The 23698-nt window shown below is 41.5% G+C and overlaps 2 protein-coding genes across 7 annotated transcripts; one reads left to right on the forward strand and one right to left on the reverse strand.

The window, feature by feature from the left end:
• The first annotated feature begins 13 nt into the window (after positions 1 to 13).
• On the forward strand, positions 14 to 13497 carry tpcn1 (two pore segment channel 1). Of its 4 annotated transcripts, none has more exons than XM_086110644.1 (26): positions 16 to 614; positions 3403 to 3539; positions 4341 to 4517; positions 4601 to 4714; positions 5363 to 5493; positions 5632 to 5720; positions 6328 to 6362; positions 6510 to 6568; positions 6643 to 6742; positions 7316 to 7432; positions 7699 to 7823; positions 7914 to 7962; positions 8036 to 8099; positions 8206 to 8250; positions 8319 to 8375; positions 8478 to 8531; positions 8731 to 8803; positions 8887 to 8994; positions 9088 to 9249; positions 10187 to 10302; positions 10462 to 10508; positions 10584 to 10652; positions 10752 to 10848; positions 11786 to 11925; positions 12005 to 12094; positions 12779 to 13497. In XM_086110644.1, exons 1-26 carry the CDS (start codon positions 521 to 523, stop codon positions 12920 to 12922), a joined length of 2493 nt encoding a protein of 830 aa, XP_085966770.1. In that variant the 5' UTR covers positions 16 to 520; the 3' UTR covers positions 12923 to 13497. The 4 variants fall into 4 exon arrangements, with proteins under 4 accessions (XP_085966772.1, XP_085966771.1, XP_085966770.1 ...); XM_086110647.1 differs by lacking the exon at positions 16 to 614 and adding an exon at positions 2868 to 3321; XM_086110646.1 differs by lacking the exons at positions 12005 to 12094; positions 12779 to 13497 and having other exon boundaries at positions 14 to 614; positions 10752 to 10864.
• Positions 13498 to 13705: 208 nt separating this feature from the next.
• slc8b1 (solute carrier family 8 member B1) lies at positions 13706 to 23335 on the reverse strand. 3 transcript variants are annotated; one of them, XM_086110650.1, is made up of 15 exons: positions 22900 to 23333; positions 21843 to 21995; positions 21546 to 21598; positions 21170 to 21227; positions 20538 to 20643; positions 20287 to 20454; positions 20074 to 20187; positions 19917 to 19988; positions 19310 to 19440; positions 19091 to 19232; positions 18680 to 18801; positions 18408 to 18561; positions 18256 to 18336; positions 18022 to 18086; positions 13706 to 16329 (listed from the first exon to the last, which is right to left on the reverse strand). In XM_086110650.1, exons 1-15 carry the CDS (start codon positions 23059 to 23061, stop codon positions 16138 to 16140), a joined length of 1773 nt encoding a protein of 590 aa, XP_085966776.1. In that variant the 5' UTR covers positions 23062 to 23333; the 3' UTR covers positions 13706 to 16137. The 3 variants fall into 3 exon arrangements, with proteins under 3 accessions (XP_085966776.1, XP_085966775.1, XP_085966777.1); XM_086110649.1 differs by having other exon boundaries at positions 20074 to 20454; positions 22900 to 23335; XM_086110651.1 differs by lacking the exon at positions 21843 to 21995 and having other exon boundaries at positions 20074 to 20454; positions 22900 to 23335.
• Positions 23336 to 23698: the final 363 nt, after the last annotated feature.

Raw genomic sequence — 23698 nt, forward strand, 5'->3', positions numbered from 1 at the left:
CAACTTGAATGCGGAGCTTGCTTCAAATACACTCCATTCGTCGGTGTTGTTGCTCATGAAAAAAAATTGTCTCATAAGAACTTATCGTGTTTGGCGAAGCCACCTCATATTTTTCGGAGCTGGTCTATTTTTCAGTGTTGCAGAATCGCAGGATGCCTCGACGTACGCAGGCGGTCAGCTTGTGACTGCTTGTGACGCTCTGAGACAATTGATTCAGTGACAGATGTCCCTTGCGTGCTAGGGCTGGACCAAAACTGTAAACAACAAGGCTTGTGCGCACTAACTTGATAGTAGCTTTGATGCTTGTAGGCTCCTTTACATTTTTTTATTTCACATTGCTTGCTAAACAACAGTACTTGAAGTACTCGTGTTTGTTAGCTAACAAGTTTAGCGTTAGCTTATTACAATTTGTTGCGACTGGTTTGCAATGTATTAGCTAGCTGACTTCACCCTTGGAATCTATTTGCCCAAGAGTACCTCGAGATTTGTGACAGACTGATGTTTTATTTGTGATTAAAGAATGGAGGTTGACGACGATGACGTGCCGCTCATCCTGACTTGGGACGATGCAAACAGCGGTTTACTCAACGAGGACCCAGAGAGGGTAGACGAAAGTGAGTACATCTATCTAATGAAACACCCTTTACGTAAAATAAATATGTGAAATAAAAAAGGTATGGAAGAAACATATGGGGGGAAAAAATCTATTTTGTGACTTTTTACACTGCTAACGAATACACACGTGGACAAATTTGTTGGTACCCTCTGTTCGGGGCAACCTCGAACGAATTCTGAAACTTTGCCTGCGACTTCCGCATCTCTCTGTAGGTATTTTGGTCCATTCTTCGTGAGTAAACTGCTCCAGTTGTCACGGGTTTAACGGGTGCTTTCTACAGACTTAATATTTCAGCTTCTTCCTCATACGTTGAGTAGGATTTAGATCAGGTTTTCACTTCAGAAAAGAAAATGTTTTGCTGTTAGTCATTATTGGGTGTTTTGGGTCACTATAGTGTCGTGACCTGAGTCTGAGACCAATCCAGACAGCTTTGTTACAGTTCTGCGGATGTTAAATTTCTGAATAATAGTTGTAACCGTGGTCACAGGAACATCAAGCTGCTATTCTTCCCGCTATTCTTTGTGCTTATACAATATAATAAAATGTTTTCTTGTTAGCATGTTATACAAAATGGCAATGTATTAGTTAGGGGTGTCACTAAGTTTTATAAAATGGGGTTTCGGCCCCCTGGAGATGCACAGCATGTCAGCAAATCTCTTTATCTACATTTATTTTTGTGCTTGCAAACACTTGTTTTTCTTTTTTCTACCCCCCAAAATTGCTGCTGTAGACTGTAAATTTCACCAGTGTGGGACAAATAAAGAATATGTTAATCTTAAATGAAGTGCACAAACACAAACTTTTACAGACTGCTAACAAATACTTTTCAACACACACTCTGTCTGATCTAGCTATATGTCTCATCTAACCAGAATAAGTCTGCACATATTCACATTCAGTACCAAATGGAGGAAAACTATTTTGCTTCTGAAATCAAATGATCTTTATTCACAGGGGCAAAATGTTCGTAAAAAGTTGGTGTCTTTGCATATGTTGAAAAGATGTATTAAAAACCAATCTAATCTTAATTGGGGTTAGGGCCTGTGACTTTGAGGAACACATTTTGCTGCACGATATATTGTCCCATGCATTATCGCTGATAAACAATATCAACATTTTTGGATTGAGTTGGAACAATCTCTGCATCGGATCTTGTTACATTTTACAGAAAGGTTTGCATTGTGGACGAGTGGTTAGCACATGCTTACATGGGTTTTCTCCAGCTACTCTGTTTTCCTCACATACCAGTATTCCAAAAACATGTATGTTAAAATTCAGGACTCTAAATGGTCCATAGGTGTGAAAGCAAGTGTGAATTGTTCTTTATCTCTCTGAGTCTGGGTTCGCCAAAGATGGTCTTAAACTCACCCGTGACCTTAGTGAGTATAACTTGTGTAGAAGATGGATTGATGTGCCTAATGAAAAACAGTGATTGTATTTTATGATGTAAGGTTTTACCATTCGGCCACTTTTGTAGCATGTGCAAGCATCCGCTCAACCGTCTGTGTTCCACAGCGTAAAAGTTACATAAGGCTCAGCAAAGGAAATGCTGCTTCAGCAGAGAATTCTTTGCCCCGCCTTAGCGGTCATGTGTAGAAAGTGTGTGAATGTTGTGCTTGAACAAACTGGGTCTTCAAAGGAACAGGAAGAAGAGCGGTTGTTTTCCAGGATGCCAAGGAGTGTCGGATAAGAGGAAAACATTTTGTTCCTGAGGAGTATCCTTGGGAGTCTTTCCTGGATCGAGGAAACTCTTGAAAATGGATTTTCTTTAAATTGACAGCAGTTGTTACAAATCATATGACAGGTCACATGATGGGATGTGAAGGGTGGCGTGGAGAAGCTCTTGTTCATGATTATTTAGCGCTTTTGAATGCAACAAAGCCAGATCAGACTGTGTTTTTGCTCAAAACGTGATTTTTTTTTTTTCCCGGCAAATGATGGATTGTAGTTGGACATTACGTGTCCTCCTGTCTGTATAACTGCCGGAATGGAATTTGAGCTTTACATTGCAGTGTCACAACAGAAAGAAACTGCTGTGGCTGCCTTTTTTACATTCACTTTGTGTGCTTGATTATGACATTTTAAGGCGTTCTGGAGGGCAGATTGTGTCTTTGGGGTTGTTTTTTTTTTCTCTCCATGCATTATTGATGCAACGTGCATTGGTCTTCATCTAATTCTATTTCGCATACTTTCATTTTTTGCTTCTTCGTTTTACTCTCTGTTAGACATCTTGATGACTCCCAGCTTTTGACAATGATGTACTGACCTGCTAACACTGGGTCCCAAGTTCACATTTTACCACTGAGGCACAAGGAGATATTTTACCGCCTTTCAAAGTTGTTCTTAAAAGGCCTATTTTGTTTCACATCACAGCTCTTGTTTTGAATGGATCCACACTTAACTTCCTTGACTTGTCCGAGACGTTCACACATTATTACTGCGCTCAAGAGTTTCTAGAGTTCACATCAGTCTTGTGGAATGTTGGGCCATCTGTATCCCCATGTGTGTGGAAGCTGAAACAAGCCCGTAACACAGTGAATGATACTCGCTTGTAGACTTCAACCGCAGAGAGACGTACACCGCTCCACAAATATCAATGGAGCATTTAAACAGCCACGTAGCTACTTTACGTCGAGATCTGCGAAGTAATGAGATGCCTTTGGTGGTCTCTTCGTATTGTTTGCAGATACAATTGGACTGCTATGGTAGGAGCAGCTGTGTACTATGCGTTTGACCTATTTTTGACCCAACCCTGTCATTCTTTATACTTTTGTGTATTCTTCCAGATGGTGGTGCTGGAAACTATGACATCGTAAATAGTGCCGCGGTGTCAACACCTGGGCCTCAACCCCACCGAGCACACAATGTGTCTTTACGACAAAGCTGGGAGATGAACTATCAAGAGGCGGCCATCTATTTGCAGGTATGCACGTGCAAGAGGACGGTATTGCCAGCAGAGCTGCAGCGTCACATGATTATATGATTTTATTTCACCTAAAACTCCTGACCACGTTATTTGAATGTAGGTTTAACATTGCAGCCACTGGCTCTGAATGTTTTTCATAATCCCTTTCGCTGCTTATCACTGTCAATCTACTGTGAAAAGTTGAGTTTCTGTTTCAGAATGACCCGTAATATTCTACATGACATGCTATACCACAAAATACTTCCACAAATGTGAGCCTTTTATTGCAATGCTATTTATTTTGTTTGTCAAGTTGTGTAAATTTGGAGACAGCAAAGTCTAACAAAGCTGAATTTTAGATGAAAAAAACATTGATATAAGCCTTACCATTACCTTTCAAAAGTGTACCTATTTGTGTTAAATACTATGACACTACATCTTCATTTATACTGAACTTTCACAACAGCTGCAGCTGTAACAAAGCGCTTTACCAAACATTTAACATAAAATAACAATAACCTAAATGGATTGTGAGGGATTGTTGGGAGCGTCTGGATGGGTAACAATAATACAACAGTACACATAACATATTGTAACATAACATAACATAACATACGATCAAACCGTATAGGGCGCATACCTTCCATAGGATCAGGACAGTGTTAAGAAAAGGAGAAACATTTTCTGGCCGAGCCACCAACATGCCCAATTTAACACGATAGAATCTGTTTGTGAGTTCGTGATATTTGAAGAGCCTTTTTGTCGTGATGTTGCAAATTGAACTTGAAGTGTCCATTTTCTCCTGAATGTCACTTACAGGAAGGAGAGAACAACGACAAGTTCTTCACCCACCCTCGAAACCCCAAGGCGCTGGCAGCGTACCTCTTTGCCCACAACCACCTCTTTTACATGATGGAGCTGCTAACGGGCCTCCTGCTCATGACGCTGTCGCTGTGCGAAGCTCCCGCGGTACCTTCGCTGCGCCTGGACGTCTATGTGAGTGAGGATGAAAGCACGTCCACATTAATTAATTTTTTTTTAAAAAATCATTCGCTGAGAAATTTCGATCGCCTGTGCAGGTTCATGCCACTCTGGAGCTGTTGGCCTTGGTTATTGTGGCGTTTGAGCTGTGCATGAAGCTCCGCTGGCTGGGCTTCCACACCTTCATACGACACAAGAGGACCATGGTGAAGGTAACTGATGTTTTAGTGCATAATGTTTTGCAAGTCTTGATACAGTGATACCTTAACTTCAAAGATTAATTTCAATGCATTCTTTGCTCCTCATGGCACTGTTGCGGAAAGTGTATGAACCAACCTTGCATTAACAGCTCAGTACGAGCCTTCAATTTAATGGATTATTTTATTTCGGATGATGGCACGAACAGCGCCGTGGGCATAGTTCCGTTCTGCTGTGAACATCCTCATCCAATTTCAACTGCATTTTGGGCGAGTGGCTAGTGAGAAGTGAACAGTCACAACACACACACAGCACAGCCAGCAGTTAACCCTGGAGCAGAATATTCAGATGAAAACCCTCGAGGAAGAAAAAAAGGGGCCACAAAAAGTTTCTGTCTAACGATTGTCGCAGTGGAATGATTATACTATTCAAACACCAAGGCATGATTTTTGTAACCGAGTCACCAGACCTGATCTGCGGGAGATGATGATGCACTTGGCCACAACACAAAGCAAAAAAAAAAAAATTGACCAAGTGACAGCTCGTAATTCCAAAAACTGCAAGCGGGGCACCCGTATGTAAAAGTAGCACTTGCTTTACTCGCGAGCATCAGCCACAGTCTTAGTGCCGTCGCTCGAGCTCCCATCTTTGTCCCTCTCCAGGCTTGTGTGTTGCTGCTACAGTTTGTTGAGGCCATCGTGGTTCTGGTCCGCCAAACGTCCCACATGCGAGTGACCCGAGCACTCCGACCAATATTCCTTGTGGACTGTAGATACTGCGGTGCTGTACGCAGGTACACTATGAGTCCAATGTTTTGGTGACAATTCTGTGTTTTTCATGAACACACGCGTTGTATACAGACACAAACATTTCAAAGTTAAGCGATTGCTCAGAAATGTCCTTATTTGCGTTATTTCTCTCATTCAACCAGAAATCTGCGGCAGATCTTCCAGTCTCTCCCACCATTTATTGACATCCTCCTCCTCCTGCTCTTCTTCATGGTCATATTTGCTATCCTGGGTGAGAATCATTTATTTTGAAATGCGAAAAATATTCATTTGGTCACGCTAGCTCATAAATAAACCTCATCGCGCATACTTATAGACGCAATTAAGAACAAAATTGTATTCAACTAATGCAGTTTTGAAGCTGTCCTCTAATTTCCAAGTTACATGGACGTTTGTTCCATTATGTAATGTACACGGAAACAAAAACAAATTATCATAAAAATCATTTTGCTTAGGATAATTAATAATTGGCCAAATCATTCAATAATAAAATATATGATTATGAATGCAACATATGAAAAAAAATACAATTCTATAATACCTACTTATGTAAATGTCTAATGCATGTTGGGAATAGAAATGACAGTAAAGATGCAAGTAAAACACAAGTTTTATTTTATTTATTGGTTTACAACAAATGTATTAAAATGCTTTAATTGCTGCTTGGTGCGAAAACCATGACAAAAACCAGTAACATTGAAGAAGGTTTTTTTGTTCACTTTATCTTTTGCTGAAATCTGATTGTATGGTACTTTATTTCTATTTTTATAAACCTTGTTTATTGCCAATTATTTTTGGTCCACACAATTCTTAAGTGCGATTTTTTTTTCCCATCCCAGGTTTCTGCCTCTTCTCTACAAACATATCAGATCCAGTAAGTTGGAGTTCATTTAACGTTCTTTATTCTGCGACTTCCTTTGTGGCTGCGCGCACGCGCGCGGCTGTTTGTGTGTGTATTTGGGAACGTGCACGTGCACTTGCGATCATATTTCCTGACTTCGACCATCTGTTGTCACCACAGTACTTCAACACGCTGGAAAACAGCATGGTTAGCCTCTTTGTGCTGCTGACAACGGCAAAGTAAGCAGCAGCAGCATCTGTTTGTGCGGTCATGTGACGCACAAACAAGCAAAGCCATCTGCCTTTTCTTGTAGTTTCCCTGATGTGATGATGCCGTCGTACTCAAAGAACCGCTGGTCGTGTGTGTTCTTCATTGTGTACCTCTCCATTGAGCTCTACTTCATCATGAACCTGGTATAACCTTCTTTCAATTGTAAAAGCACAATTTCTCTATTGAACAGCCTTTGAGCAGGAATAAGAAATTGATCTGATCACAACCTTTTTACAGCCCCTCTTTTTTGGCTAAATGATTTGTTGCATTTGGTAAGACCTCGGTAAATTTAGCTATCATTAATATGACCGCGGGGGCTCGTTTCACATTGATTTAGAGCCAAAATAATTTACAGGATTTTATACGGCAGGTTCGATAGTGTAAGATTAACTGTCAATTTCTCGAAAATTAATTCGGGAAATCTTAAATAAGAATGACAAAAGCTAAGAAGCAAGACAGCAACGTTGATAATAAGTAGATAATATATAGTAACATCGTAAAAAGTTTTTTAAAAAAAGACAACAAAAGAACATATTATAACTGGACTGGATTTAAGAACCACCAACAAACCTATCAAATGCTGATGAAAAAAACACCAGCAATGAATAAAACAAATGAAAAATAGACCAAGATTCCACAAGATGGCGCCAAAAGATTCGACTTCCCTTCCAGTAGCTGATTTTCCATTTTCCTTTCCATTCTCCTCTTCCCTGTAGCTCCTCGCCGTGGTGTTTGACACCTTTAACGACGTGGAGAAGATGAAGTTCAAGTCTCTGTTGCTTCACAAGCGCTCCGCTATTGACCACGCCTTCCAGCTGTTAGTCAGCCGCCAGGTATCAAATTAATAAGATAAGATAAGATATCCTTTATTTGTCCCACACTGGGGAAATTTACAGCCTCCAGCAGCAAGAATGTGAGAAGAAAGAAGAAAAAACAAACAAACACCGTTCAATTAAGTGCAATATAAATATATTGCGCAATAATAAATATATTATATATATAAATATAAATATAAATAATGCCGTATGTGCTCACTGCTCCAAGCATCAAAGTTCCAACTGATGCGCCATTCTAATGAGTTTCAACCTTTCCCCTTCAGAGGCCAATGGGTGTCTCACTGAAACAGTTTGATGGCCTGATGCGTTTTTATAGGCCAAGGATGTCAGCGAGAGACCGCTTCCTCACCTATAAAGCTCTCAATACCTCAGGCTCTCCTATGCTCAGGTCTGTGACTCCACTCCATCACTCAAAATCTGCTTTTGCTCGCTTACACTTCAGTGCATCTTCCAATGTGTGTCTTTGCTTCCTCTGTAGTCTGCAGGACTTTTATAAATTCTATGAGGTGACAGGCCTTAAATGGAAGGTAAGGAGCGAACATGTAGAGTACGTGCCAGATTGGCAAGGCTGTTGCTTATGTTACATATGTGTTGTATAAGACACGGCGCAGTGGGGAACACTGGTTTGATGACCTTCCGCACACAGCCTACATTATTTTAAAAGGCCAGTTCCCTATATTATTCCCTTTATCTTAAAAAGTCTCTCCTTCAAATTTGAAGTCTTTTTTTTTTTACCCCCATATTCTACTTTTTAAATTCCACTTTTACAGGCATCAACCTGCTGGTGAAGTCTAAAGCCTTCCAGTACACCATGTGTAAGTATTTTTTGGACTATTTCATTTCTATTTTACTTGCCGCTAACTCGCCCCCGCACAATCTACAGACGCAGTTGTGGCCATCAACGGTGTGTGGATCCTCGTGGAGACGTACACTCTAGACAGTAAGCCATTTGTGTGTGTGTGTGTGTGTGTGTGTGCACATGATGCCAGTGCATCGGATAAAACTCAATAAATTTGACTCCAGGTTCTAATCTCCCCTACAGGTGGCTTCTCCTGGTCTAGATTGGTGCCGTGGAATTACATTGTCTTCCTTACCAGTGAGCAGGCTACACACTGTCATCTTTGTAGGGCAGCTGTTAAAATGTGTCAGAAACTATCCTGAGTAGTTTTCAGAATATGAGGTCAATCATACACTTGGCCTTCACTGTCAAATGTCTGATCGTCATTCTCTCGGCTGTCATCTTGACTTTTTGGAATTTGTTTTAATCAACCTGTTGTCATTCTGCTTATTTCCAGTTTATGGGGTGGAGGTGTTATTGAAGATATCAGGCTTGGGACCGATGGCTTATTTCAGTTCTGGATGGAATCTGTGCGTACTCACTTCTCCTTTAAAAGACGACTTTGCATTCAAATCCTTTGTTAATAGTTCCACGTTGTCCTCTTTCTGTCCAGGTTCGACTTCTCTGTGACCGTGTTTGCGTTCCTGGGTCTAATTGCACTGGCCTTCAATATGGAGCCTTTCTACTTCATCGTTGTGCTCCGACCACTTCAGCTCCTACGGTGCACTTCATCGCTACTTCTCATACCAATCTGATCAATTTGCAGAGAAACTTTCTGCCTTTCTGACTACTTTTATGCGATGCATCACTGCAGGTTGTTTAAGATTAAGAAGAGGTATCGCAACGTGCTGGACACCATGTTTGAGCTCTTCCCCAGGATGGCCAGTCTGGGTTTGACCTTGATCATCTTCTACTACTCGTTTGCCATCGTGGGCATGGAATTCTTCGCCAACGTGGTTTACCCCGACTGCTGCAAGTATGTTTGTTTGTTTGTGAAATTGTCTTCCTGTGGTCTTCAGCGTCCAGAAAAATACCGCACCAAAAAGTCTTCCATTTTCTTAAAAGCCCACCGCGCGCCTTAAGATCCGGTGCGCCTTGTGTATGGTCATTACGGTGATATGTCGACCCCAAAATGGCTCCTTGCTGGAGACATGCTTACAATGTTGTAACTTGGTTTTGGTTCAGTGAACTGTGTCGCTGCTTTATTAAATACGTTTTTTTGTTGCAAGTACGTTTTTGTTGAGCTGTAGTGGTGTTTTTTTTTTTTTTTAAAACGCACACTTTATTAATGGTTTTCACAGTCTCAACAAATACACGTACGTCTTTGTCCGTCTCCGTGCCTTTTCTTCTTCCGCTCGACTCGAGAGGCGTTCATGACCGCCTCCGAAAAATGTAAATTAACGATTCCTTCAATGAAACTACGAAAATTGAAAATAGTGCATCAAAACAGAAAATCAAGTGATCCTCTTTGTGAACACACAACAAAGGAATAAATAACAAAAACTTCTGAGACAGTCCAGTCTCCAACATTTAACTAACATCCGATCATTCTGTTGGAGCTACACTCAAGGAAATGCCACGGGGGGGGGGCTATAGAATTTTTGTGATTTCCTCGCTTGATTTTCTGTTTTGATGCATTATTTTCAATTTTCGTAGTTTCGTTGAAGTAATCGTTAATTTACGTTTTTCGGAGGCGGTCATGAACGCCTCTCGAGTTGAAAGGAAGGAGTGTAGCTTCATCTAGTGGATGCATTATAGATCGCGTTTTATAATCCAGTGTGTCCAATATATGAAAATGAATTAAAAAATAGACCATTCATTGAAGGTGCGCCTCATAATCCAGTGCGCCTTTTAGTGTGGAAAATACGGTAATTGTTACACAATGCATCCCTTTCCACATTGTCAATCCTCAGGAACAGCACGGTGGCCGACTCCTACAAGCAGACCAACGTCACACATGGCAACAAAACCGTGTTGGAAGGAGGCTACTATTATCTCAACAACTTTAACAACATTCTCAGCAGCTTTGGTAACAAGTTTTCATCTTTTCTGTTGTGTAATTGCTGAGCAAAGAATACCTGCTGCACGTTGGCTGAATGTTACCATTGACGCGCTAACCAACGGGCCCAGCTAGCAGGGAGTTTCGTTCCCTTTAAGTACGTTGGCTTGTCTTTTCCGCTTCCTCCAGTGACTCTCTTTGAGCTGACTGTGGTCAACAACTGGTACATCACAATGGTGAGATGATGTCCGAAGATGATGTCCGAAGATGCCTATTGCTGCTTGACCGCTATCGTGTTCCCTGCTCTCTAGGAAGGAGTGACCTCCATGACCAGCCACTGGAGTCGACTCTACTTCATGACCTTCTACATCGTCACCATGGTGGGGCTCGCTGTGGCGTGTCACCGAACACATTTCGCTTTGCTTTTTTGTGATGCACAATGTTGCTCTGCCCCCCCCCCTTTTTTTTTTTTTTGTTAGGTGGTCATGACCATCATTGTGGCCTTCATCCTGGATGCTTTCGTTTTCCGCATGAACTACAGTCGCAAGAACCGGGAAATGCTGGATAACCCTCAGGGTGGGACACAGTGAGGGTTTGTGTGTGTGCATGCATGTGTTTTCTTAGTGTGTACAGGTATGTTTGTATATGAAATGCCTTTTGGATTCACATATGCATCATGTAGAAGACCTAAGCCTGAATCTGTCAGTTAAAGGGGATGTCGAGTCAAAATTTGTCTTCACTGTTAGGTTCTATAAAACCCTACTAGTCTATAGTCCGTATTCTGATGTATATTGGATTTGTGGATTATGAATTAAGCAGACACCTTTTTTTAATGAATATCTGGGGGATGCTATTTTGCCTTGTACTTCTACTTGCTGTCGATTGAAAATGACATCACAATGCCTAAAGGCGCAGGTAATGACTGCCACGTCTTACCTGTTTTCTGAGTTGGTCATGTGACATTCACAGGCTGAGCGCTTTGGTTTGTCATCTCATTTTCAGTCAACAGCAAGCGGCAGTATAAGGCAAAATCGTGAATTTAGATATGAATGGACAAACAGTCACTTATTCTCCATTGCGACTATTGAAGTCACCGCCGGCCGTCTTGCGTTGCCACTCGCTAAGCGTGCCTAACTGGAATGCATTGTTTTTCCTGCGGCGTTTTAATGTTATTTTAAGTCTGACGTGGTATGTAGCCTATATGCGCATTTCATCCGTAAGAATGTGTTTTTGCTTCTAAGGTATCTCCCAAGTGCTACTAAAAAATTGCGTCATGTTGTCAGAACTTTGAACAATGAAATGAAAGCAAGGCTTATCGGGACATAATTCGCTGCGAAATGTAAACCTAATCTCTGCAATTCACGATACTGACAGAATACACTGAACGGTCGATTTAGTGGTTCTTTTCGAGACGCTCGTTATTCCACACAGGGATCCTGCCGTAAAACCTGATGTTTAGTGCTCTGTCCACTGTGGTTCAAAGGAGCAAAGCCATGTTGTCTTTGTGCTCCAGATGAGAATGGAATCGTGTTTGAAGTAGAAGTGACGCGTGACGAAGCTCTGTCCACTCTGGAGTTTTACAAGCAGACATGTCCTGGACAGTCGTCTCTCAGCTCTCTGGTGGGAGTCATGCAAGCAATGGACCGCAGTGGGGTAAAACCGCTGGCATACTTTCCACACCCCCCCTTTTTTTTTTTTTCTTCTAAACAGCCTTTCTCCTTTTTTATTACAGAGTGAACAGCATTCACCCCTGTTATACCAAGGGCGGAGATCAAGGACAAAGTGTGACCTCAGCATGAAAATGTATGAAGAAGAGATGCAGGTGAGAAGAAACATTTGTCGCTGTTGGCTGGATTTACTTTGAAGGTCGGCTTGCTCGTTGTATTTACATTGAGTGCATTAGCACCTGCATGGTGCTAATGTCCAAAATGTAGGTCAACAACTACACAAGTATCGGCACTGGCTAGCAACGACACAGAAACAATATTATAAAACATTAAATGTTAGATCCTGTTGAGTTGGTTTGGAAAAAACTTTTTTGATGAGGAAACTCGGACTGTGTGGTATTATACTTAATAAAACCATACAGATGATGATTTGACTAGAACGTAAGGGATCAAACGGTTTGTGAATCATGATAATGTGTGCAACCATGTCTCTTGGCGTGGTGGTGGGGGGGTGTAACGCAACTGAAGAGTTTCTCAAATACGGTATTTGGTTCAATAAGGTGCAGTAATAAGAAATTTTTTCGCAGAAGATAAAGAATATGAAACTGGAGTTTTATAGGTCTTCGGTTGTTGCTGCACCATTTGTGCTCAAATATCTGTTGCATTATAACACTGCCATTAGCATGTGTGTGTGTGTGTGTTTTGCCAAACTTCTGCTTGTTGTGAAAATTGAGATCCAGTTTCATGCATTTTTTTTAAATCACAAAGCGTTAATTGTTAATTATAGAACTCGTATGAGTGCATCTCCCGACATGTCGCTTCTCCTCCTTTTCTTCCAGGAGTGGTATTTAGAGTATTCAAGGGGAAACCTGCCTCAGCCAGACCAAAATCAAGAGCCCGACTTGGACAGTCCCACCTCCAATCCGCCTTTTGTGCCTGCACCTCAGCTAAACTCACATGCTGGACATTACAGCATTAACTGACTAACTCATGCAGCAGTGATCTTACAATTGTATCGCTGCAGGACATTTAATCCCACCCAACACACCATTTCCCACAGTGGGAGCTGGTCTGGTGTCTTGATGTAAGATGACGAAATGGTGGCCTCGCTCTGGACAGACGGCAGCTCCACTGCTCAGACAGACAAGTGGTACATTTGCCAGGAACCATTAAAGCTTATGTAAGGAGCCTGTTAATATTTCTATTACAGTATGTAATGTACAGATGTAATGCACGCCGGGGGGCTTTTGTGGCCTCCTTTAAAACCCCGGTTTAACCAAAGTCGGGCTACCATGGATAATGTCAAAATATGACTAATTTGTTTCCTCAATAGCTTAACAATTGAGGACCGTTTACTGGCAACGGTTTCCCAAAGTGATCCCCAAGCAGCAATATCCATGCAATACATTTAATGCAGCAATACCTGAAGCTGTCCCAAGTCCACATTCAATATTGCTGAATTTCTTTGACATTAAGTCAGTTTTGTATATTGACTAAAACCAACAAATCTCATCGGGTTGTCTATCTTTGTACTGTATTAAATTATATTTCTGTGTAACACAGCGCCTTAACTTCTTTGGTGTTGGTGTGTGTAAATGATGTATTTCAACTTGATGCCTTAAATTAATGGCTCATCAGCTCAGAATTAACAATCACAACCAGGATAAACACGACTTTTTAGCTGTACTCCACAAGCACGGACAAAATGAATCATTTTTGAGCTGGTGGCAGTGTATTTGCAGAGTTGAAATAAAAAATGACAAAAATGGTATCACAGTATGTAAAAGGCACAATGTAGTTCCCATATGTAATAACCTCCAAATCAACTTGATTGTCATGTACAGTACATTTAGTTCGTGTATAGAGTTAAAAAGAACAGATTTTGGAGAACATGATGCAATGAAATGCTGAATTTATTTTACCCATGTCGTCTTTTTGAAAACCCACATTGTCATAGTGGTGTCAGACATAAGATTAAAAAAAAAGATGAAAAATGTTGGCACATTGATGCCAGTGTTGTGTCCAAGGACCGGCAACCCGAGGCCAAGGCCAAGGACTTGGAAAATTTTCCGAGGCAAGGCCAAGGCCAAGGACTTGAGAAATTTTCGGAGGCCAAGGCCAAGGACCAAGGACTTGCCTCCAAGGCCAGGGACCAAGGACTGATTTTGAAGTTGAGGCCTAGCCGAGGACATGTATAAAACAATGCTATCATACCACTTGGCAGGTCTTCATGATTTGCAACACCCCTCCATCATAACCCCTTGCACTCCCTAACGCTTGAATTAAGTGTTTTTATTCAAAGAGTAGAACAGTCAGGGTACGTGTTATTTATACTGAGAAAAACAAAAAGCATATGATATACATTTATGAATTAATGTTTTAGTGCAGTAGTTTCTTAATGTGAAGTAAATCAACACTCAACAGGCATGACATGGCACGGAAGACAAGTTGAGAAATGACTTTGCATAGAAGTCAATCACTGAGTGCAGAAAAAGCGGTAATCTCTGCAGTGATAATTTTACAGTTTACCGGCAGCGAGTCCCAGGGACTCGCTGATCAGAAAAGTATGAGTCCCATTATGCATTGAGAGAGTCCCAAATTTCGAATTCTGAAATGGTCTACTTATTCAATTGCATATGATAATAACACAACAACATATACATACAATTATAAACAAATGTTGCAAAAATTTAAATAATTCAGGAGCAGGCCTGAGGATTTCGGCTCTTTGAAGTGAACGATGAGTCGTTTTTCGACGAAAAAAAACGACCATGAATATAAGGCGTTTAAAAAAAAAAAAACGACCATGTATAGTAAGGCGTTTTTAGACGAAAAAAAAACGACCATGTATATTAAGGCGTTTTAACCCGAAAAAAAACGACCATGTATAGTAAGGCTTTTTTAGCCGAAAAAATACGACCATGTTTACTAAGGCGTTTTTAGCCGGAAAAAAAACGACCATGGATAGTAAGGCGTTTGAACCCCAAAAAACGACCATGTATAGTAAGGTGTTTTTAGCCGAAAAAAAACGACCATGTATACTACGGCATTTTTGGCCGAAAAAAAACGACCATTAATAGTAAGGCGTTTTAACAAAACAAAAAAAAAACGACCATGTATAGTAAGGCGTTTTTAGACGAAAAAAACGACCATGAATAGTAAGGTGTTTTGAGCCGAAAAAAACGACCATGAATAGTAAGGCGTTTTAACAAAGAAAAACGGCCATGTATAGTAAGGCGTTTTTAGCCGGAAAAAAAGACCATGTATAGTAAGGCATTTTTAGCCGAAAAAAAGACCATGTATAGTAAGGCGTTTTTAGCCGAAAAAGAACGACCATGTATAGTAAGGCATTTTTGGACAACATTTTTAGCCGAAAAAAAAGACCATGTATAGTAAGGCATTTTTGGACAAAATTTTTAGCCGAAAAAAACGACCATGTATACTAAGGCGTTTTTAGCCGAAAAAAAACGACCACGTATAGTAAGGCCTTTTTACCTGAAAAAAACGACCATGTATAGTAAGGCCATTTTCGACAAAATTTTTAGCCGAAATAAACGACCATGTAAAGTAAGGCGTTTTTAGCCGAAAAATATCACCATGTATAGTAAGCCGTTTTTAGCCGAAAAAACGACCATGTATAGTAAACCGTTTTTAACCGAAAAAAAGACCATGTATAGTAAGGCGTTTTTAGCCCAAAAAAACATTTCACAAACCGTGATTGAAACTAACTGTGATGCCGCTCTTTATACGTTGCGCTAACTATTACCTGTCAGTCGCACACCCGCCCCTCTTAAAGCGCCAGAGTTAAACCATCAATCTGGGTTTCCTTGGATGGAAATTATTAGACTAGTTCGTGATTTTAGCAGTCCTTATACAAATGTTTCGAGGCTCTAATCCCTCATTTTGTCCGAGGACCAGCAATCCAAGGCCAAGGACTTGACTCCCGATGCCAGGACCAAGGACTTGACTGCCAAGGACCAAGGACTTGACTCCAAGGCCGAGGACCAAGGACCGGCTCGAGGAACACATCTCTGATTGATGCTATGGCCTTCTGGAATAAAATCCGCATGTCTCCATGACTTCAATACAGCGGTCAAGGTAATGTAAAAGTAGCAGTCAAGTAGGCTATAAAAAGAGTGCTCAAGTGGTTCCAGTATATCAATGTCCCATCCCCTCATGCAAGGCTGCCCTCAACAGTCTATGCTACGTAGATGATGCCAAACTCTGTGAGTAAAGCAACGATGAGGAAAACGGCGTAGAAGATGAGCAGGAAAATGCCATAGGGCCAACCCAAGTGGAAGCGGCTCAGTGGAACGATGACAAAAGACAGAACCAAAGACAAGCCCAGAGACGCTGCCAGGATCCATGTCAGCAATCCCTCTGGTTCCAGCTGAGAAAAAAAAAAAATCGATCAGGCGCCTCGCTGACAATATCATATACAACTGCTGGATCAAATCTTCTGCCATTACAAAGGTCAGTTTGTGCTCAGATAAGATGGAATACAACAGTGATTCTCAACTAGTGGGTCGTAAAATATTACAGGACTTGTGACCCAGTTTATGGATTCGTTTATTCCCCTTTTTTCTCCTGTGGAACCCATCCTGAGCTATTGGGAAAAAAATGCGCACACTTTCGATAAGCCACAAGATTGCTCCAAAGGCTTGACTAATAGAACAGTAGAGTTGTAGTTGGGTCACTGGTGGGCGTTACGGAGATTATTTGTTGCTTATACGATCATATCACCTAAGCCATTTATTTGTAACTATTTTTTTAAAGTTACATTTACATTTTAAACCTTTCAGGGACAGGGGTTACTACAGTGGAGAGCTTATGTTATTAGGTTAGAGGGTGCATGAACGGGTTAAACCAGGGGTCCCCTCGGGCCAGATACGGCCCGTCAGCACATTTGGCCCGGCCCTCTAACCCTCTTGTTGTCCTCGGGTCAAAATGACCCGTCACTGTGTTAAAAACACCCCAAAAAAACCCTAACTGCAAACAGCGGTGTCTACAAGCCTACTGGAACCTACAAAAGGATTATAAGGAAGGAACACAAGAACTTTAAGAGACTGCTCATATGTGTCAGAGAGATTCTGCTCTGACAACTGAGCTGAACTTTTATGTGTTAAGATTGTGCATGGCACAACAGAAAGTTAATGTTCCATGGCTTTTTTTTCTGTGAAGAACTCAGAGAGGGTTATTTAGTTATTATTTATTTCATTAATAGTGTTATTATTTGTGGCGGCCCGGTAGTCGAGTGATTAGCACATAGACTTCACAGTGCAGAGGTACTGGGTTCGATTCCAGCTCCGGCCTCCCTGTGTGGAGTTTGCATGTTCTCCCCGTGCTTGCGTGGGTTTTCTCCGGGTCCTCCGGTTTCCTCCCACATTCCAAAAACATGCATGGCAGGCTGATTGAACACTCCAAATTGTCCCTAGGTGTGGGTGTGAGTGCGAATGGTTGTTCGTTTCTGTGTGCCCTGCAATTGGCTGGCAACCGGTTCAGGGTGTCCCCCGCCTACTGCCCGAAGACGGCTGGGATAGGCTCCAGCACCCCCCGCGACCCTCGTGAGGATAAAAGCGGTTCGGAAAATGTATGTATGTATGTTATTATTTGTTTCCTGACTTTTTTTCTGTAAAGAACCTGGAAAGGGTTATTTGGTTATGTGTGGCTTTCTGGAAAACAATCAATTTTTTAAGCTCCCCTACGATCGTCACACCTTTTTCTGTTACAAACTGACACCGGCCCCCCATCAGAGAAGGGAAAAGTTATGTGGCCCTCACAGGAAAAAGTTTGGGGACCCCTGGGTTAAACTATTAATATTGGAAGGTAAATGTTTTTTGGGCAATATATCTTTGTTTTTTTTGTAACAAAATGGGTCAAAGATATGAAATGTGGGTCCCACAGTGACAAGAGTTAAGAAGCCACTGGTATAGGAGAATTTGTGGTGGTGTCCAACTGCAATCCACAAACCATAACAAGCATTTTTGAAATAATACCTTTAACTGAACATGTTTGACGCAGTGCTTGTATCACATAAGTTGAGCGTATTTATTTATAGAATATTTTTGTGTGTGTGAACTACCTGCACTTCAGAGTGCGTTTTGATCCTCTGCACCAGACAGCCCAAACCAACTCCAAACAACATATCTGGTGGAGATGCAGTTAAGGTACGGGGTGTTCTCCCAACATTTGTGACAAACCTTTACTGGATTTCAATAAAAAACTTGAACTGTCCATCTCTTGTCTCAAACTCATCTTTTGACGTCAAACCCAAAGCTGAAAAGTTTGTGAGCAAGTGAAGTGAAAATAAGGATACTGAAAATGATCCCCCCGAAGCAGGCCGATATGGCCATTCTGGGGTAACCCTGTCGTGCCAGGGTGATGTCTGAGAAACAATCTAATACAAGACGAGTTAATGATTTTTTTTTCAATAGCACATAAACGCAGAACCTCTCTGAGCGGGCTCACCTCCTATGCTGTTGCCCCAGGCCAGAAGAGTCAAGCCCAGCACAGTGTTACTGAGACTGAGCACCACGCCGAGCATGTGCAGAATACTGACCACTTCGGACGCCGCCGCGCCGATCAACACCGCGCTCACCACGAAGCCCAAAAGTGCAAAGATCTGGCGAGAACATATCTCGCGTGTTAAAAAATAATCACGTTGGATCGGGACAAAAAGGAAAGTGGATACGCAATCTGTGTGTTTAGGACATATCCTTTGATTCTTAACACACACTTACCGGGTGATATCTTGGGGGGCATTCGTTCGTGGTGCTGCAGAACACGATAGCACATAGAAAGAGCCCCAGGAGAAGAGTCAGCAGCCACAGAGGAAACTGGCCCTCAATCATGTAATCTCCAACTAGGCAGAAAGAAAAAGCGCATTTAAAGACGAAGCATATGCATGTTGAAAAGTTTACAAAAGGTCCAACGAAGTTCACATGTAAAGGTCATTGCGCATTGTGGGTCCACAGTGAAATTTCACCTGAAAGCCTAATCACTTTTTCTCCCAAATAATATTTCATGTTCACGTCTCAAAAAATAATCATAATTATAATAATAATCCTGACAGTCACAACTCATCATTACATGTCCCACAGTGAGATCTCGACAATCATACTGCAAAGAGTTCATTTCCTCTTCCCACTTACAAATTCCAGATTGGAAAGCTAGGACACACATGAGCGGGGCAGTGACCAGATGAAGACAGTTGAGAGGTCGTCTCCAGTTCCTGTCTTCTTTATCAAGATCTACGACAGGAATGCACAGCAGCAGCATGACCTCCACAGGGGTCTGCGAGGAGGCGGACGCCGCCATTTCATAAAAGAGTTCACATGGAATTGGACTTGGTGCGTCTGTTTTTGGCACACCTTCAAAACTTTGAGGACTCTCCACTTCCAGTTTTTCCTCCTCCACTTCCTGTTGTCTACCGGGTTGAGAGAGCTCAGCAAGATGCGGCTGGTGGACTCGGGGTATTGCAGGAGCGGCCTGTACTCCGACTCTGAAACGCACCAGAAATTCAAGAGGTGCTCCTGAATTTGCACCAAGATTAATATAGTGAATGAAAACAAACTAAACAACTTAAACTACATCTTACTACATCTAACTATACTTACTGAGGAAATCTCCCTTGTTTTTGTCTTTGTCAACGAATTTCATACGGGAGCTTTGGGGTTCAATTCAAATGTATTGTGGCCGTAGTTTATTATTGTTTTTAATCTGGCGGTCGACAAAAAAGGATTCACACTCACGCACATGCTTTTGGAATGTGGAAGCTAACATGCAAACTCAACACAAAGACTGCTGCTTGGATTTGAACCCCCGACCTGAGAGCAGTGAGGCTAATGTGCTAACTACTCACCTACTGTGCCACCACAGATGGTGCATATCAGGTTCATCCTTGAAACTTCACCCAGAAGCAGAATACCCCAACTATATAAATTGAACGTGTGTTTTTGGACGGGTCTGGCTTCTCACCATATTGTTGGTCTGTCTGAGCGAGCAGACAGGGAACGTCGTTATCGTACAAGTCAGACGATTCGAGCCCCGCTGCAGAGACAACAAACATTGATTGAATGAATTTGTATTGCTTTGTGTGGGAGTGAGTGTGTGCGCGCGCGTGTATGCGTTGAACCTTGAATATGTGGACCAGTCTCGACTGTCGTGCCGCGCAAATGCTTTTGTCTGCTATAGATGTAGGCACTGATGACCACTGTCAATACATACGCCACATAGAGGCCCAAGTAGCCTACAAACGTGATAATACACACATAAATGTTACGAATGCTGCAAGAGAAATCAAGGTAGGGGATGTCACAGAGGTGAAAAAAAATGTCTCGGTGTCCACCCAGTGTTTCTGCCAGCGTGGTAGTTCCTCTGTACAGGATGAGGTAAGTCCAGAAGACTGCCACCATGTAGAAGATGACGTCACGCAAGAAAGGACGCGAGGGTACGGCGAAAGGTTTGACCAGCGCCACGCTGCCGGCAACAATCGTGGTGACAAATACACCGGCGCCTGCCAAAAGTGACGGACAAAGTGGATCATTTGCACGCACGCACTTCAGATTTACACTGAATCTTATCGTGTGTCACCCGCACCAAATAACGCTCCGACCGCCAGCCCGGCGGTGTGAGGGCGGGAGAACGCCGCAATGGCACTGAAGATGTCTGGAGCTCCATTACCAAGTGCCAGGAAGGTCACACCCTCAAAAAAACATATTAGTCAAGGAGAGTGTGGACAAAAAAAAAAAAAAAAGTTGTGGATGAATATGGTAAGCATTGGCGTGCTGACAAACAATCATGCCCAGTTGATGAGGTACATTTATATCTGTGCGCCCTGGTTCCAAACGGTACTGGTCCGCAGACCAGTTCTTGGGATGGTTTTGGCCTGTTGAGAACCTTTTCTTCACCATGTGCTGTGATTTGATGGATTATGTAACTATGTGACAGAACTACATCCCACTATATCCTGTTTGCTGTGTTTTGTATTTGCTTTTATTTAACTGTGTTTTTATCTCTACCTAAGGCATTTAGTCTGGGATATAATGTATCGCAAAAAAACAAAAAAAAATCCATAAAAACCCTTGGAATTGAAGTATTTTTAAATAGGATAAGATTGTGAATGCAAAACCAAAATTGATGTCCACGTCTTAATCCCATCGCAATTGCGGGAGTGCCGGTTTTGTTGCGATTGGTCGTAAAACAGAGAGAGGGCTGGAGATGAAGGATACAGCGACGTTGTGAGTGAGGTGCAGACTTGTGGAGATGGCTGACAGGTTGGGACAAAAACTGTGGAGAAACGGAGAAGAACTCTGTTACATTTGAAATGTTTGCTGAACAGATACAACAGCTTCTCTCCCGTTCGTGGTCAGTGTCGTGAAGCCGAAACGCAGAACAAGGTCCACTTTCAAAGTCACTCCAGTCAAGCGAAACAAATGATCATTTGACAGTAAAATTGCGCATGTGACTGAAACAGGAGTTATGCAACAAATAGATCATTTCACATTCTATCTGACAATGTAATTAAGGAAGAAAAAAAAATGACTACGGCCGTGAAACCTGACAGGACACAACAGATTTTAGACAGGAAAAAAAAAAAAGACTTACAATTTAGATGCGATGAGGCCAAGTATGATGAACAAAAGGAACAACCATGTAATCTGTGGAGAATCGGAGGGAAGAAATATCAGACATGTTCTAATTTCTTTTCGGACATGTAAAAGAAACATGAACTGTGTAACCAAAAGCGAAGTGTATTTACATTGGTAACTACTGTGGTCACCTTGTGTTGTAAAGTGTGATGTAGAGACAAAGAAAATCCCACAGTTCCGACAAATTCAAATTCCCCCAGACTTCCTCAAATGGTACACACACACACACGCACACAAACACACACAATCTTACACAGAGAATGACTGTGAGAGGTGTGAGGTCAGGGGGAAGCAGACAGAAGGCCACTTGAAGATAGTTAACGAAGCCATCTTCCAAGTTGCAGTCTGGTGTGTTCTTGACGAATGCGCAGCGGTCCGCAGCGCTGACATTCATCACATGATCGCACTGAACACACAAACACATACATATACTGTACCGTGTATATCAGCTCTCATTATTACCCCCTTATGCTCCATTTGTTTATTGCAGGCATTCGTTGTGGACAAATTAATCAGAGCGCATCTACATATCTAACATTCAATTTCAGGGTTGAAAAACTTTTCAGTATGCCGTGGGCAAAATGATATTTCTTGTTGTGTACATTTGTGAAAATAGTGACGTAAATACTTTGCTTTTGCCAACAGTTTGGTATCAGGTGTATAATAATAGAAATTTGGAACATGCACACATCAAATAATCAATTATAATTGTGCAAAAAAACATTAAAAAATATATGAGCAAAATTCAGTCTTTATATATATTAACAAAATAATATATGTTCATTTTAATTATTAAATGTATTTTTAAATTTTAAAGTTATTTGTTTTCCCTTAAAAACACTGCAAACTCCAAAGGTATGTTCTTCGCGTTTTTCATATTAAAAAAAATCTGTCCTCAAAATCAAACTTCGTTTTTTACAGAGCAGATATTACCGTAATATAAAACTTTTCATCGTTCTATTATTATAATTAGTCTTGAAGGATGACGTTGATATTTGTAGTTTATAGTGCTAATGTGTAATATTGTACATAGTGTTTGCATATTATAAAATCATGATTACAGTAACTAATTCAAATTTACAGTACTGTGCGTTCGTAGGTTCCCGTTACATATCAACAAGTATTAGATTGTGCAGGTAGAAACATGATTTTTTCAGCTGTCATTATTGCCTGTGGTCATGTGACCCAAATCTGCTGACATGTTACATTCGACTTAACGATTGCATATTTTCTAAAGAAACACTTCACAACGATTGTGTCCACAAAATCAAATATAAGGAGGGTTCATGTTCACTTCTTATCACACCAACCTCGTCTTCGTTGTTTATCCGAGACACGACGGCCAGTGAGGCATTCACGTACCCTCCGTCTACTTCCACACCTGTCCGGGTCGTGTGGACAGAGAAGTCCGAGATGACTTGCTGGGACAATAATGTCCCAACCAGGAGACATAAAAGAGTAGACACAGACATGACTTTTGTTTTTTCTTTTATCCAGGAGCCACGTCCATGCTGGTGACAGCTACACGCAAGACGACGGCAGAGGCTGCCTTCGTATTCCGTTTTCGGCTAAAACTAAAATACAAATATTATCGAGAGACATTAAAATATAGAGCTCGATTTTTGTATAGCTGCACATTCGCGAAAACGTGAAGTACGATCCTGTAGATGTCTTTCCACGCGCGACTGCTAAAAACGTCCGGGAATTCTGGACAGATACAGAAGGGGAAGCTCCGCCCACCAGACATGAACTACGTGTGCTTCCTTCAAAGACTTTGTGTAAAATCAACGATTCCCTCGACAAAGAAATGTTATTGGAATGTAAAAAATGATTAGGTTAAAAAAAACGATTCCCTTGACAAATAAATGTTATTGGAATGTAAAAAAATAATATTCAGTTTAAAAAAAAGGCAGCGATTCCCATCACAAAAGCCCCCCCCCCCCAAAAAAAAACTGTTTAAAGGCATTCATATGAACCCGTTGTATGATTTTGGACAAAACAAAAACACGGTCTGACATAAGCAATGGGAGACTACACTAATGTACCAAAATACAATTGGAAATGTGAAACATTTTTTAGTATGTGCACATCTTATTAAAATTCCCACGT

This window comes from Hippocampus guttulatus, chromosome 5 (genome assembly GCF_054856545.1).
Source record: "Hippocampus guttulatus isolate MCC_2025c chromosome 5, RoL_Hgut_1.0, whole genome shotgun sequence".
In the NCBI taxonomy this organism is placed as follows: domain Eukaryota; kingdom Metazoa; phylum Chordata; class Actinopteri; order Syngnathiformes; family Syngnathidae; genus Hippocampus; species Hippocampus guttulatus.